Source organism: Cucurbita maxima, unplaced genomic scaffold, assembly GCF_002738345.1.
Source record: "Cucurbita maxima cultivar Rimu unplaced genomic scaffold, Cmax_1.0 Cma_Scf00020, whole genome shotgun sequence".
NCBI lineage: Eukaryota > Viridiplantae > Streptophyta > Magnoliopsida > Cucurbitales > Cucurbitaceae > Cucurbita > Cucurbita maxima.
The window spans coordinates 2,254,346-2,269,052 of NW_019272036.1; the positions used below are offsets into that span (position 1 = coordinate 2,254,346).

The window sequence follows — 14,707 nt, forward strand, 5'->3', positions numbered from 1 at the left end:
TTTTTTTTTTTTTTTTTTTTTTTTGAGCTTCGTATAGAATTTAAACTAGATAGGTTCATGGTAAAAAAGAACAACGGGTTTTGTGGTTGAATTCAGTGAAGGCCACTTAGATACGTTAAACAGAACTCTGTACTGTGTAACGCATCATATTCAAAGCTTTTCATCAGTGAAAATGTACTGTATGGTTGATATAAAATAATTGAAATGCGTCAATATTGGAAATGCTTACTGAACTTTTAAACACAATCTTATTTTTCCATAAGAAACATTTTTTTTTTTTATAGTATGAAATTATAAGAGGGGATATGAAGCAACATAATTCATATCATATCTTTAATATTAAAAACAACATATGGGAGGGTAGCTACCTTCTATAATATTTTCAGAGAAGCAAAGCTCAATGCTTGAAATTTCTGGACTATGGGTTGAAGATGCGTCGTTTGCAATGAAATGACGTCCCAAAAGAAGAATCACTTTCATATGCTTGATGATGAGCTTTGTATGTTGCATCTTACTTCTGCAGTATGCAGACATAAGATGATTGTGTGGTTTTGTTGACTATTTTTTCGAACACACGTTTAATCTCTTGGAAGCATTAAATCTCTATTTATGCTTTACTCTTGGCATTAAATGATTATAGTCAATGTGCTTGATTGTGATGTACCAGGATGATTTCTTACCTCGGACTACCACAGCTTTGGAAGATGTATTCAAATATCTTGTCTGGTACAATTACAATCTTGTTAGCACCTCTTTCTAAATTCTTTTAAAAATTCATGGACAAATTTTACATCTATGTTTCAACAAGCATGAATGGTACAAATTGTCAGAAAAAAGAAAAAAAAAAAAAACTTGATAATAAAATTGGACTTCCTGAAGACTTCTTTCTTGTTAGTGAATTAAGCACTTTTGTTATATGCTAGATCTTTTACATCGTAATGATTGATTATCCTTGTCTGAACAGCCTACCATGTTTATTATGCGTGATGTGCTTGAAGGATACATGCACAATGGAGGGGAAGATGCTTAAAGATCCAAGACGCCTTTATGCACCTGGTCGTCTTTATCACATTGTTGAGCGAAAACCCTTTAGGTAAGAAAGGCTTTATTTAAGTTAAGGTAGTTCAAAGTTAGTTCAATTAGAAATGGTTCCTCACTCGGTGACATGATGATGCATTTTTTTACTAGGGAACTCTTAGTTTCAGTAGAGGGGATTTGGTGGGAAAATTAACACAGTAGGTTTTTGATGAGGATCGAAGTCGTTTATTCTTTGCTCTTTTAGTTCCAACTGTTGATGAAGGTTATTGAATGCATTGGGTGCTCATTAACGCTTTCTTAATAATCGTATTCAGAATGTTATTCAACTTCTTTTTTAAAAATTGTTTAGAGATGAAAAGCTAAAAAACCAAAGAATCTGATTGGGTGGATTTCCAGTTTGTTTTATGAACGCTAGTAGGGATCTGAAGGAGAGTTAATGTAATGGTTCAAGTTTTGAAGAGCCAGGGTAGTTAGAATTAGCAGGACTCGCCTTTCGTATTTCTGTTGTGGTAACAATGTTATGTGACGTAATAAAAAGAAGGGAAAAAGGTCGATAGACGCTTACCGAAGACCTTGTGTGTTCAAACTTTCCTCAAGTCTGCTATCCTTTGTACTGTACTCTACGTTTCCCTTTTGTACTATAACAGTGGGTGTTGCTCCATGATTGAGGAGGTCCTCTTGAACCCTCCTTCTCATGACAAAGGGGAAGAGTCCCATGGCAGACTTGTTTTTTTTTCCGCTATTTTGTGGGGCATTTTGCTTTAGAGGAATAGTAAAATCTTTAGAAAGTCCGAGAGGTCTTGTGGGCATCCTAATCGAACTTTTTCGTAACTGCCAGTTTGGTCTCATTCTTTTGGATTGGGGTCCGTTCTTCTATTTAGCTTTGAGGCTTGTTTTTTGTTGGTGGATTCATTTTTTTGTAGGTCCTTGTGCATCCTTCTCTCACTGAAAGCTTAGAGTTTATTTCTTTTCTTTCTTTTGGCTGATCTTGTTAGATTTCTTTTAAAATATCATTGTCCATTTTCAGGATAGGAAGATTTCCTCCGGTTGTGAAGACAGCAGTGCCTGTAGATAAGAGGTTTGAGCATTTAGTCCTTTCCTGCAATGCTACTTCAGACCATGCTATCATATGGATCGAGAGAGAGTCTCAGAAGGCTCTTGATGTAAGTCATCTTTTGCCTCTTGCTTCAGCAGTAAACTTCCCTGAGATTGCCCATCTCTTTCAATAAGTTAATAAAAGAAGATTATATTTTCTAGTTTAGATGGGGAATCGCTGGAATTTCCCAACCACATTTTTATGATATGTTTGTGATCAGGAAATTCACTTACGTATCAGTTAATCTATTCGAGTCCTTAGTGCCAAAGTAAACGACATGGCCGAGCGTCTGCATGTGGCTATTTGACATCACATTAACGAGCGACATGTTGGACAGCTTGTCCATCCTTTTACCGCAAAAGTATTTTTGATGATTCATTTAAGTTTTGGTAGGTTAATAGAATTTGCATCAGCTCAAATGGGTTGAAAAAAGTTAAGTCTTTTCCTTTCCCCAGATCATGTTGGAGAATGATAAAGCCTTGGAAATCCCAGTGCAGCAGAGGATGCAACGGCAGGCTTCGGTAGAACGAGGACATGGCGAAGAATACCAGGCAGCTCTCGAGCGAGCTGCTGCATTGGAAATCCCTGATGTAAACTTACCACCCTCCTACGGAACGTTCAATGAATTGGAAGAAGGTGAGAATTCTAGCCAATCAATCGAAGATGCATTGGTAGCATCATCGACGAAACGAAGGGATCGATGGGATAAATTCATAAATCAGTTTTTCGATGTGGATCAGTCTGGTAAAATGGTGTTCAAGAAATCTTAAGCCCTTCTGAATTATGAATTCTTAGGAGGAAGTAGAAGCTGCGAAGTTTCATTTTTTTTACTGTAAAAAGAAACAGAGATTTAGTAGATGCCTCATTTGTTCCTTGAATAGCACTGATAGAGTATTTTTTTCCTTTTTCTTTTCCTTTTTCCCCTTTTTTCTTGGCTTTGATTTGCTTTACTTCATTTGCTAAGCAAAAGCCTTAGTCTAGAAATGATGTTGTGGTTAAATGGATTGTTATCATTTATTATTTTATAATAGTGAATAAGATGTTGAGAATATTCTTGACATGTCCAAGAAAATGGCCTCTTGCATCCATTGTAAAAGGGTGATTTATCATTAGTAATGCATAAAACACCATTTACAAGTGCTGTTTAATCATTGCAACAAATAACATCGATTACCCTGATCTGCAATGTGTTGACAACTTCCAATATTTGTGGAGAGATTAATTGTAAATCTTCTTGCTGGCTAAACCTTGAGATCATGAACAGATTCTCCTGCATTTGGCAAGCAACAGTTCCAATTTATATGTTCTCTCTTATCAAGTCTATATCAACATGTTAGAATAGGATTTCGCAACGAGAAGAAGCGGACGAGAGCTTTACCGTGCATTTTCTTGACAAATCGTTCAAACTCCACAAGGTTATGTCTATCCAAGAGAAGTGGACTGAGCCAGTTATAGATAAAGGATGACAAATATCTCCCATCTGGATCGTCCAGGGGTTTGGCATTATCCAATATCTTGTTATAACCTACTCTGTCGAGGAAAGGAAGAGCGTTCTCACTTACAACTTCTACACCAACGTCCCGTGCAGCATACGTCACCTGGATTGTTGGAGAGCGATTTTGCATAAGCAGAGAAAACATAGGGAGTGAGGAAGTGTCAAACAAGATTTGAAGTATGGTTTCTCCTGGTAATATATAGGTAGAAAATAAGGTATACGAGCGGTATTAGAAAATTTGAGTCAAATATTATGTTCTTACTTGCCAGACTACTGCCTCGGGATCAGACAACGTATTTGCAATGTTTTCTTGCTGATCTAACATGTGAAATCCAGCAGAAGTGAAGTTCAAAGAAGCAGAATGTTTCTTCAGCATTGCCATAATTGCAGCATAGCCATCACGATTGCAAGGGTTATAGAACCCAGCAGTCAATTCAGCCGCATGACTTGCTGTCTTGTACCACCAGTGAATACCTGAGAGCTGCTCAGCAATTAAAATACAGTAGGTGTATTAAGCTAGCAACAGAAAACTCGAAATTTCGACCGGTTTCAACTTTTAAACAGAAGTCTACAATAGAATGTAACAATAATACTTCAAAGAAACCTTATTGCCTACAAAGCTCACCTACCTTGGCAACAATGTGGGTTCCTTCAAAGGCTAACTTTGCCAGATAAAGTACTAGATCACCGTGATCTACTAAAACTTGGGAGTACCAATTAAGGAAGAATCGACCGTAGTAGCCATCATAATCATCACCATCACAAAAGAAACCTGTTTCATGTGGCCGAGAGCTATAGGAACCAGCATTATCTGGCCCTCTGGCCCAGAAGGAGTGTCCCCTTGCTTCTGCTGCTTTCCTCAAATATTTCAACAAATACTGATCATAACACTGAAATGAAGAAACTTTTAAAATCAGACTTGTTAACAAAAGGTTTAGGCTGCAGAGATGTTAGTAGCAACAAAACGTAGAGTAGGTTCGAGGGGAAAGACACGACTTGTTACATCAAAAATGATTAGGGGGATCATTCTCAATTCCCTGAGTAAAAAACGCAATCTGTTTTTTTCTTCTTTCTTTGGAACAGAAACAAATTTCATTGATGAATGTAATAATGGAAGGTGGATTACAAGAAAGCTTTCCAATTCAAAATAAAAATCGTTCCAAACTGTAAGTTTAACATTTAAGAAAGAATAAGAATCCACAAAATTGCAAATTTGAAGTTCTGATTGCAAGAAAATCTTATAAGATTACATAGTGCAGCATACTACCTGGAATTCACCAATGCCGGGATATCTCCAGCCATGCTTAACAGGACAGGATGGAAATCTAAGCTCTCCACATGGTCCCAAACCGACTTCAATTGTCGTGATGACACCATCTTCGAAGAAATCATTAAATTCAACACGAAAGCTTCTCATGTAGTCAAAATAATGTATTCACCAATGAAAAAAAAACAGTTAACATTATGAAATTCGCCGATCCATGTAACGAGGAAAATTCGTAACGGATTTGATGTTTGGCAATAGAGGCTTTTGTTTCAATAAGAACACAGACACATGGCACTGGCTCAACAGACACCAATGATAAAATAAGCATGCTAGGGAGGTAATGGATCAAGCCGGACTTAGTTGTTTGGTTTCAAGTATTCTCATGTTCAATTCATATCTTTACAATCAAACATGACCTCATAATAATCTTTTATTAAAGTTACCTCAAGACCTGTACGGCCTTTTAACACTCGCTCCTTATCGACTCCCCATGAGAGACATTCAGGATTGCGTCTTCCCTCCCTATCAGTAAAGAATATGTCAGGATTACTCCGACCAATTTCAGCTACCCAATGAGGTAGCGGAATACAAACATCATCACCAACATTGTCTCCACATTCATGAAATGATAGCACAACCTGAATTGTATAACCCAGACAAAAAATTTCAATTAACAAAAGCTTTTAGAATATAATTCAAAAAACTACATATAAGATGCTGATGATTGAAAAGATGTTGATGTCTAATAATGCAGGTAGATTTTAAGTCTAAGATGAAAGCAAGCAGGAATTCTAACAAAAATTCAGTAGGAATTTTAACCAACCTCCTAAAAATTGGCTGAAACAAAAGTTCACCAAGTTAGTAGATATCAATACATTTCTTGGATGTTAAGCAAGACCAAGAAATTTATAATTTCTTTATGTTCAAAGATATCTACTTAGTCGATGTGAAACTAAATTATTCAAAAAATCTATACAACGGGAAATAAATATGAGAGTTTGAAAGACTTCCCATATTTGTAGCAAAATGTCTATTTATGTGGAGAAGATAACTTACAAATTCAGCCAAGATATTTTCCTAGTGAAGACATTCCATACCAGAAAGCAACCTTCTATTGTAAACGAAGTCAACTTCACAAGAACAACTTAAGTATATGAGTTACAACTGCCAATTGCCTTCCAATTCATAAGTCAGACATGATGGCTTACCCAATTCATTTTTTGTGAGGGAATAGCTATCATAAAGATTTTCAACATTTTTCAATATCATGAAGCCGTCAAACTATGCCAAGGAAGAAACTGACAAGTACTATTACCAATTGCAGGTGTCCACCGAGGTGATTCAATGTGGGTGGAAGTTTTTATTTAAATAATGTCCCAACCTCCAATAGCTTACATCCTACATGCTAAGTATCATGCAAGAGCAAAAGATGCACTCTCTGGTTTAAGGCTACATAACTAGAGACGACTCCAAAAAAGTTTGTAAATCAGTTTTTAAAAGTTATGTACTGCGTATTGTAATGTATTGTGAATTATAAAATTTTATCATAGACTTGAAAAATTGAAATTTTAAATTGTTCTGCAGAGCAAGTAACCAAGTATTTGAAAGTTTCTTTCTTTTTTCCCCCTAAAAGATTATTATAAAGAGAAGATTAAGAAAGATATGAGAATGAGCGGTTGAGGATTGTTGGGAGGGAGTCCCACATTGGCTAATTTAGGGAACGATCATGGGTTTATAAGTAAGGAATACATCTCCATTGGTATAAGGTCTTTTAGGGAAGCCCAAAGCAAATTCATGAGAGCTTATTCTCAAAGTGGATAATATTATATCATTATGGAGAGTCGTGATTCCTAACATGAACTATGACCTGACCTTGACATTCGGAGACAAACATAACTATCATGTTATCCTACAAGAGAGAACATGAAAGCAAGAGAGTCAAGGTGATATGAGACAATATCTTCACCTGTAATTTGAGCTTAATTCATGCACCATCTGAAAAAGTCTCCTGTAGCCATTCCAATTATATTCCTGCGGAGAATGAGCTTCAACTAACCCCCACCAACAATCAACCATGACACCATCGACATTTACTGATTTCAGCACCCTTAGCTGCTTTAGCAACCCATCTGGATCAACTAGCTCACACTTCATATTAATGACACCCAACTATCACCAAAAAAAGGGACATGTAAATAAGCAACTCCAAAATATAATGCATAGCAGCAGCAATCTCCAACAACGACCCCATTTTTGTCAACATCAAAAGATGCTTTCCAACAGAAGGCCGAATCGTAGAGTAACTCATGGGGAACAGAACGTTGAAGGGCACCTACCGGTAGCATCACATAAACTGGAATGTAAGTACTCCCAGCAAAGTCACGTTCGGGTAATTTTGGTGTCATTTCAACAATCTACAATGAACAATACATTATTTAATTTTCAATATATTGGTACAGAAAGCACTTGAAATAAGGAGTTCAAAGTACTAATCATCGCTTTCTATACTTTAAGTAGAATAATATGCTACGTGTTTTTTTATACTTGAAATCCTTAGATAAGGCAATTAAAATCAAGCGTGAAATGAGTCCGGTGTTTATTATGCATCATCCACCACAGTCGTGCCTCTACCACAGTGCATTCATAGTGAGGAATGAGAAATATCTATGTGATTAATCAATGTCAAAGCACGAGCAAGAACGACAAGAACAAACCCGCATATGGACACGGAAACAACCAATTTGACTACCTGCATTCCATCTACAACATCAACTGAACTACTGATGAGAGGATGACTAGCTGACTGTTCTCCAGCATCTCCCACCAGGGATGAACTTTGACATCTAGCATTTGGGGAAGCATTATACGGTGGTGAATTAGGCATGAAAACACCTTTCATCCGACATGCATTGTATTCCGGCAAGCTCTTAGAGCCACAACCGACTCCCCTAGTGGAGCTTGGTGGAGTTTGTCGAGAGGCCATATGGGAAGAAGATGAAGCTACTGCAGCAGAATCTCCATTAGCAGGTTTAGGGACCTGTAAAAGTTGAAGAGAAATGTTCCCATTTGGGTATTTCCTGATATCTGTTAGAGGTAATATACAAGGAATGTTGATGCACAAGTTTCACAATTAAGCTGGATGATGCTTATTTCATGAGTGAAATTTTCACTTATAGAGGAATGGCTACCTCGAGTAATAACTACCTGAGATCTTGAAGGAAATGTGGTTCCATCTGGAAGAACTACCCAACCAGCTTCTGTAGCCAGAGCTGCAATCACATCATTGATATCTGCCCTAACTCTAAGATTATAATTACCATGCCGCCCAAGACCTGCCAAGATCCTGGCAGTGATTGCCCTTCGATGCCGCTCTCTCAGTTTCGTTCTCTCTTTCTCTTCCAGCAGTCGACACCTACGGCCACCCCCAGGGGTGCCTAATTGTTCTTGCACATGGTGCTGTTCAAACTGGTTGTTGTTGCTACCACTCGACACCATTCCTCCATCATCCCCAACTATTAATTAAGTACGAATCCGCCTCTCCCCATCATCTTCTTCACCATCCTCCTCTTTTACATCCATCTCCACATCTTCATCATCATCTTCCTCACTCGTGCCTATCATTTTTTGCATATTTGTTGCCATAATCACGTTGTCTCAAAATAATTTATTGGAATTCCACTATTTCTCAATCTAGCAACAATTATTGTCCAGATAACGTGTTCCATATGGTACCACTGCCACTATGCGCTTGGACTTCTCTACAAAGCTGGCAGGAAAAAGTACACTGCCAACAAAATCAAACAAGAAATTAACTATTACAAGTCGAAATTCTAACATATAAACATCCAATAAAAACTCAAAACAATTTTAGAGTTTGAAGATCTCAAACTTTCAGTCAAGTTAGAACATTGAAATTCAACATACTACATATTTAATGCATTAACGAGACAGAACAAGAAACTAGTTCAATTTTCATGGAACGTTGAAACATCATGCCTTGTTCGCTAGAAATATTCTGCTATTCATTTGATTTAAGACTACACAGTCGGAAAAGAATTTGATATCTATTCTATCGTCCATAAACACCATGAAAAGTTTTCTGAAAAATACAGATTGTATACAAGGGAGTCTGATTCGAGCGCATAAGTAACTTAAACTTCTCGAGAATGAAAGCTTCAGTACCTTACCTTAAGTACGTCACGTTTGATTTTCATCGCACAAGCTCTACCAGCACCAGCAGAAGGCACGCATGTCTCCAAAGCCTGAAACCAACTTATTTCTTCACAGATTTCAAATCTCAGTTCCGAATTGTGGAAGAACAATTAAACAGTAAAAACCAAAAAGAAAAAAAATCGGTATGAACACCTAAATCTGAAATAAAACCTGAAAATTTTCTGGCGGAAATGACGAAACCTTTCCAGCGAAAGGCAAGGTACTTCAGAATCGATTTGCCGTGAATCAGGCAGGTTCCGACCGGAGAAGAGTCAAGGAACATGGGTTCGACAGTCCACGGCGATTCACTGGTCCGGCGAGAAAGAGAGAGAGATTGATTCTCAAACGTGCGAGCATGCGAGGAGGAGGATCTTCGCACGCACGCGCGCGCGTGTGGAGGTGTGGCACGAATCAGGCGTGCAAGGGTATAAGCGTGGGTGGGGGAGGGGGTGTGCCCCGTGTGGGTCAACGTGCTTTGAAGCGCGTTGGCTAAACTCCTATCTCCAACGTGGGATTTTCATGTTTCACCTTGCCTTCGAATACGCACAAATCGTGTGACGTGGACAAACTGTGTGAACCATGGATTTCTTTTCAAGGGATTTATTAAATTTTTATTTTTATTTTATTATTTTAATATTTATTTCTACACTTTTAAAAATAAAATTATGTTTATTGATTGAATGTCTCTTTGGAAGTGACTTCGCCTCAATTTGATTTAATTATTTATTATTTTTAAAAAATATTTACTTATAAATTGTTTACTAACTATTCAAATATAAATAATTCTTTTTTATAATAATAACTCTTCTAAAAAAAATTATAAAAATAAATTAAAATAAGAAATCTCTGTACACTATTCACTCCATCATTCCCCCATTTCATGAAGTAAATAAATATCTTTAAGCTAATTTTTTTTTTCTCTTCCTCTATGTTCTCAGTAGTTGTGAATGTATGCGTCTAGTCCTAACATGATTATTCCCGGAGTTGTAGTCAGAGTAAGTACAAATTTTTATTTTATGAGATAATTAATTCTAAGATTCATTAGAATTGTCTTATCACATTGTTTTTAAAAATTTATATTCCTTTTAAATAAATTTGATTTTAAAGTGTAACCATTAAAAACTTAAATATTTTCTTGAAACGTATGAATTTGTAATATGCATGTTTTCATCCTTCTGTGAAACTAATTTCGACATACATATGTAAACAACAAAACACCTCATAAATTTAATGAAATGCATTAAACTGCTCTCATTTATTCAATTAAATAGATTAAAATTTTTATTTTTTTATAATTAAAAAAAAGACAAAAAGATTCTCCTAAAGGAAGGAAGTAAATAAATAAATAGAGTAGATTCTCCCTTGTTTTTTTTTAAATAAAGTAAATAAATAAACTAGATTTTCCTTTTTTTTTTTTTAATAAAATAAATAAATAAACTTTACAAAAATAAAAAGATAATATAATAAGAAATTTTGTTGGTGTAAAACCCATTAGATACTTGTTTATCACCCTGGTTCAAGACAATCGACAATACCTTGTAAATCTACTTTAGAAAAATAAAAAAAATAAAATCATAACAATTAATCAATGGGCAATTTTGTTGTAGTTTAATTGGTTAGGATACTCGACTCTCACCAGAGAGACCCAGGATCAAGTCTTGGCAATGGAATTTCAATTTTATTTTCGTTTATTATTATTATTTTTTTTTTTTTGTAAAAACAGCCGTGAGCTCTACCTTATAAATCTTCCTTAGAAAAATTAAAAAAATAAAATCATAACAACAGAACGGTTAGGATACTCGGCTCTCTCCCGAGAGACCCAAGTCCCGGCAACGAAATTTCAATTTTCCTTTATTATTTTTTTACATAGAAAAATAAAAAAAATAAAATCATAACAATTAATCGATGGGCAATTCTGTTGTAGTCTAGTTGGTTAAGATATTTGGCTCTCACTCAAGAGACCTGGGTTCAAGTCTTGGCAACGAAATTTCAATTTTCGTTTATTTTTTTTTTTTTTTTGTAAAAACAGCCGCGAGCTCTCCCTTGTAAATCTTCCTTAGAAAAATAAAAAAAATAAAATCATAATAAGTCCCGGCAACTGAATTTCAGTTTTCGTTTATTATCTTTTTTTGTAAAAACAACCGTGAGCTCTGCCTCATAAAAAATCATAACAACCCGAGAGACTCGGGTTCAAGTCCCGTCAACAGAATTTCAATTTTCGTTTATTATTTTTCTTGTAAAAACAGCCGTGAGCTCTTCCTTGGAAATCTTCCTTGAAAAATAAAAAAAATAAAATCATAACAATCGATCAATGGGCAATTCCGTTGTAGTCTAGTTGGTTAGGATACTCAACTCTCACCTGAGAAACAAGGGTTCAAGTCCCTGCAACGGAATTTTAATTTTTGTTTACTATTTTTTGTAAAAACGGTCGTGAGCTCTGCCTTGTAAATCTCCCTTAGAAAAATAAAAAAAATAAAATCATAACAATCGATCAATGGGCAATTCCGTTGTAGTCTAGTTGGTTAGGATACTCGGCTCTCACCCGAGAGACCCGGGTTCAAGTCCCGGCAACGGAATTTCAATTTTCGTTTATTATTTTTTTGTAAAAACGGCCGTGAGCTCTGCCTTGTAAATCTCCCTTAGAAAAATAAAAAAAATAAAATCATAACAATCAATCAATGGGCAATTCCGTTGTAGTCTAGTTGGTTAGGATACTCGGCTCTCACCCGAGAGACCCGGGTTCAAGTCCCGGCAATGGAATTTCAATTTTCGTTTATTATTTTTTTGTAAAAACGGCCGTGAGCTCTGCCTTATAAATCTCCCTTAGAAAAATAAAAAAAATAAAATCATAACAATCGATCAATGGGCAATTCCGTTGTAGTCTAGTTGGTTAGGATACTCGGCTCTCACCCGAGAGACCCGGGTTCAAGTCCCGGCAACGGAATTTCAATTTTCGTTTATTATTTTTTTTGTAAAAACGGCCGTGAGCTCTGCCTTGTAAATCTCCCTTAGAAAAATAAAAAAAATAAAATCATAACAATCGATCAATGGGCAATTCCGTTGTAGTCTAGTTGGTTAGGATACTCGGCTCTCACCCGAGAGACCTGGGTTCAAGTCCTGGCAACGGAATTTCAATTTTCGTTTATTATTTTTTTTGTAAAAACGGCCGTGAGCTCTGCCTTGTAAATCTCCCTTAGAAAAATAAAAAAAATAAAATCATAACAATCGATCAATGGGCAATTCCGTTGTAGTCTAGTTGGTTAGGATACTCGGCTCTCACCCGAGAGACCTGGGTTCAAGTCCTGGCAACGGAATTTCAATTTTCGTTTATTATTTTTTTTTGTAAAAACGGCCGTGAGCTCTGCCTTGTAAATCTCCCTTAGAAAAATAAAAAAAATAAAATCATAACAATCGATCAATGGGCAATTCCGTTGTAGTCTAGTTGGTTAGGATACTCGGCTCTCACCCGAGAGACCCGGGTTCAAGTCCCGGCAACGGAATTTCAATTTTCGTTTATTATTTTTTTTGTAAAAACGGCCTTGAGCTCTGCCTTGTAAATCTCCCTTAGAAAAATAAAAAAAATAAAATCATAACAATCGATCAATGGGCAATTCCGTTGTAGTCTAGTTGGTTAGGATACTCGGCTCTCACCCGAGAGACCCGGGTTCAAGTCCCGGCAACGGAATTTCAATTTTCGTTTATTATTTTTTTTGTAAAAACGGCCGTGAGCTCTGCCTTGTAAATCTCCCTTAGAAAAATAAAAAAAATAAAATCATAACAATCGATCAATGGGCAATTCCGTTGTAGTCTAGTTGGTTAGGATACTCGGCTCTCACCCGAGAGACCCGGGTTCAAGTCCTGGCAACGGAATTTCAATTTTCGTTTATTATTTTTTTTGTAAAAACGGCCGTGAGCTCTGCCTTGTAAATCTCCCTTAGAAAAATAAAAAAAATAAAATCATAACAATCGATCAATGGGCAATTCCGTTGTAGTCTAGTTGGTTAGGATACTCGGCTCTCACCCGAGAGACCCGGGTTCAAGTCCCGGCAACGGAATTTCAATTTCGGCCGTGAGCTCTGCCTTGTAAATCTCCCTTAGAAAAATAAAAAAAATAAAATCATAACAATCGATCAATGGGCAATTCCGTTGTAGTCTAGTTGGTTAGGATACTCGGCTCTCACCCGAGAGACCCGGGTTCAAGTCCCGGCAACGGAATTTCAATTTTCGTTTATTATTTTTTTGTAAAAACGGCCGTGAGCTCTGCCTTGTAAATCTCCCTTAGAAAAATAAAAAAAATAAAATCATAACAATCGATCAATGGGCAATTCCGTTGTAGTCTAGTTGGTTAGGAAACTCGGCTCTCACCCGAGAGACCCGGGTTCAAGTCCCGGCAACGGAATTTCAATTTTCGTTTATTATTTTTTTGTAAAAACGGCCGTGAGCTCTGCCTTGTAAATCTCCCTTAGAAAAATAAAAAAAATAAAATCATAACAATCGATCAATGGGCAATTCCGTTGTAGTCTAGTTGGTTAGGATACTCGGCTCTCACCCGAGAGACCCGGGTTCAAGTCCCGGCAACGGAATTTCAATTTTCGTTTATTATTTTTTTTGTAAAAACGGCCGTGAGCTCTGCCTTGTAAATCTCCCTTAGAAAAATAAAAAAAATAAAATCATAACAATTGATCAATGGGCAATTCCGTTGTAGTCTAGTTGGTTAGGATACTCGGCTCTCACCCGAGAGACCCGGGTTCAAGTCCCGGCAACGGAATTTCAATTTTCGTTTATTATTTTTTTTGTAAAAACGGCCGTGAGCTCTGCCTTGTAAATCTCCCTTAGAAAAATAAAAAAAATAAAATCATAATAATCGATCAATGGGCAATTCTGTTGTAGTCTAGTTGGTTAGGATACTCGGCTCTCACCCGAGAGACCCGGGTTCAAGTCCCGGCAACGGAATTTCAATTTTCGTTTATTATTTTTTTGTAAAAACGGCCGTGAGCTCTGCCTTGTAAATCTCCCTTAGAAAAATAAAAAAAATAAAATCATAACAATCGATCAATGGGCAATTCCGTTGTAGTCTAGTTGGTTAGGATACTCGGCTCTCACCCGAGAGACCTGGGTTCAAGTCCCGGCAACGGAATTTCAATTTTCGTTTATTATTTTTTTGTAAAAACGGCCGTGAACTCTGCCTTGTAAATCTCCCTTAGAAAAATAAAAAAAATAAAATCATAACAATCGATCAATGGGCAATTCCGTTGTAGTCTAGTTGGTTAGGATACTCGGCTCTCACCCGAGAGACCCGGGTTCAAGTCCTGGCAACGGAATTTCAATTTTCGTTTATTATTTTTTTTGTAAAAACGGCCGTGAGCTCTGCCTTGTAAATCTCCTTTAGAAAAATAAAAAAAATAAAATCATAATAATCGATCAATGGGCAATTCTGTTGTAGTCTAGTTGGTTAGGATACTCGGCTCTCACCCGAGAGACCTGGGTTCAAGTCCTGGCAATGGAATTTTAATTTTCGTTTATTATTTTTTTTGTAAAAACGGCCGTGAGCTCTGCCTTGTAAATCTCCTTTAGAAAAATAAAAAAAATAAAATCATAA

At 36.6% G+C, this 14,707-nt stretch overlaps 3 protein-coding genes and 17 non-coding genes across 26 annotated transcripts in view; 18 read left to right on the forward strand and 2 right to left on the reverse strand.

Annotated features, from left to right (window-relative positions):
• The window catches only part of LOC111494203 (riboflavin biosynthesis protein PYRD, chloroplastic), a 9,675-nt gene extending 8,010 nt beyond the window's left edge, over positions 1-1,665 (reverse strand). For 4 of the 5 annotated variants that reach the window (XM_023144085.1, XM_023144086.1, XM_023144083.1 and 1 more), the window contains exon 1: positions 1,653-1,665. The gene's annotated coding sequence lies outside the window, so the exon portion shown is untranslated. The remainder of the gene's footprint in view (positions 1-1,652) is intronic. The other variant, XM_023144087.1, reaches the window with a different exon arrangement.
• LOC111494202 overlaps positions 1-3,185 on the forward strand; it is a 5,176-nt gene extending 1,991 nt beyond the window's left edge. For all 3 annotated transcript variants that reach the window (XM_023144080.1, XM_023144081.1, XM_023144082.1), the window contains 4 exons: positions 668-726; positions 965-1,093; positions 2,066-2,201; positions 2,590-3,185. In XM_023144080.1, coding sequence (XP_022999848.1) covers positions 668-726; positions 965-1,093; positions 2,066-2,201; positions 2,590-2,904 — 639 coding nt within the window. In that variant the 3' untranslated portion in view covers positions 2,905-3,185. The remainder of the gene's footprint in view (positions 1-667; positions 727-964; positions 1,094-2,065; positions 2,202-2,589) is intronic.
• Positions 3,127-9,538, reverse strand: LOC111494201 (beta-amylase 7-like). The gene is given in 13 exon segments (XM_023144079.1): positions 3,127-3,404; positions 3,513-3,732; positions 3,892-4,110; positions 4,259-4,519; positions 4,897-5,059; positions 5,338-5,534; positions 6,863-6,879; positions 6,882-7,065; positions 7,233-7,310; positions 7,646-7,933; positions 8,101-8,680; positions 9,084-9,168; positions 9,262-9,538. Coding segments are annotated over 11 exon segments (2,094 nt in total). The 5' UTR covers positions 8,539-8,680; positions 9,084-9,168; positions 9,262-9,538; the 3' UTR covers positions 3,127-3,375.
• Positions 9,539-11,611: 2,073 nt separating this feature from the next.
• On the forward strand, positions 11,612-11,684 carry TRNAE-CUC. Its single transcript has one exon. It is a non-coding gene; the product is annotated as a tRNA-Glu (tRNA).
• A 111-nt stretch (positions 11,685-11,795) lies between these two features.
• On the forward strand, positions 11,796-11,868 carry TRNAE-CUC. The gene has a single exon. It is a non-coding gene; the product is annotated as a tRNA-Glu (tRNA).
• Positions 11,869-11,979: 111 nt separating this feature from the next.
• On the forward strand, positions 11,980-12,052 carry TRNAE-CUC. The gene has a single exon. It is a non-coding gene; the product is annotated as a tRNA-Glu (tRNA).
• Positions 12,053-12,164: 112 nt separating this feature from the next.
• Positions 12,165-12,237, forward strand: TRNAE-CUC. The gene has a single exon. It is a non-coding gene; the product is annotated as a tRNA-Glu (tRNA).
• A 112-nt stretch (positions 12,238-12,349) lies between these two features.
• On the forward strand, positions 12,350-12,422 carry TRNAE-CUC. Its single transcript has one exon. It is a non-coding gene; the product is annotated as a tRNA-Glu (tRNA).
• Positions 12,423-12,535: 113 nt separating this feature from the next.
• TRNAE-CUC lies at positions 12,536-12,608 on the forward strand. Its single transcript has one exon. It is a non-coding gene; the product is annotated as a tRNA-Glu (tRNA).
• Positions 12,609-12,720: 112 nt separating this feature from the next.
• Positions 12,721-12,793, forward strand: TRNAE-CUC. The gene has a single exon. It is a non-coding gene; the product is annotated as a tRNA-Glu (tRNA).
• Positions 12,794-12,905: 112 nt separating this feature from the next.
• On the forward strand, positions 12,906-12,978 carry TRNAE-CUC. The gene has a single exon. It is a non-coding gene; the product is annotated as a tRNA-Glu (tRNA).
• A 112-nt stretch (positions 12,979-13,090) lies between these two features.
• On the forward strand, positions 13,091-13,163 carry TRNAE-CUC. The gene has a single exon. It is a non-coding gene; the product is annotated as a tRNA-Glu (tRNA).
• Positions 13,164-13,250: 87 nt separating this feature from the next.
• Positions 13,251-13,323, forward strand: TRNAE-CUC. Its single transcript has one exon. It is a non-coding gene; the product is annotated as a tRNA-Glu (tRNA).
• Positions 13,324-13,434: 111 nt separating this feature from the next.
• Positions 13,435-13,507, forward strand: TRNAE-CUC. Its single transcript has one exon. It is a non-coding gene; the product is annotated as a tRNA-Glu (tRNA).
• A 111-nt stretch (positions 13,508-13,618) lies between these two features.
• Positions 13,619-13,691, forward strand: TRNAE-CUC. The gene has a single exon. It is a non-coding gene; the product is annotated as a tRNA-Glu (tRNA).
• Positions 13,692-13,803: 112 nt separating this feature from the next.
• Positions 13,804-13,876, forward strand: TRNAE-CUC. Its single transcript has one exon. It is a non-coding gene; the product is annotated as a tRNA-Glu (tRNA).
• Positions 13,877-13,988: 112 nt separating this feature from the next.
• TRNAE-CUC lies at positions 13,989-14,061 on the forward strand. The gene has a single exon. It is a non-coding gene; the product is annotated as a tRNA-Glu (tRNA).
• Positions 14,062-14,172: 111 nt separating this feature from the next.
• On the forward strand, positions 14,173-14,245 carry TRNAE-CUC. The gene has a single exon. It is a non-coding gene; the product is annotated as a tRNA-Glu (tRNA).
• A 111-nt stretch (positions 14,246-14,356) lies between these two features.
• TRNAE-CUC lies at positions 14,357-14,429 on the forward strand. The gene has a single exon. It is a non-coding gene; the product is annotated as a tRNA-Glu (tRNA).
• Positions 14,430-14,541: 112 nt separating this feature from the next.
• TRNAE-CUC lies at positions 14,542-14,614 on the forward strand. Its single transcript has one exon. It is a non-coding gene; the product is annotated as a tRNA-Glu (tRNA).
• The last annotated feature ends 93 nt before the right edge of the window (positions 14,615-14,707 follow it).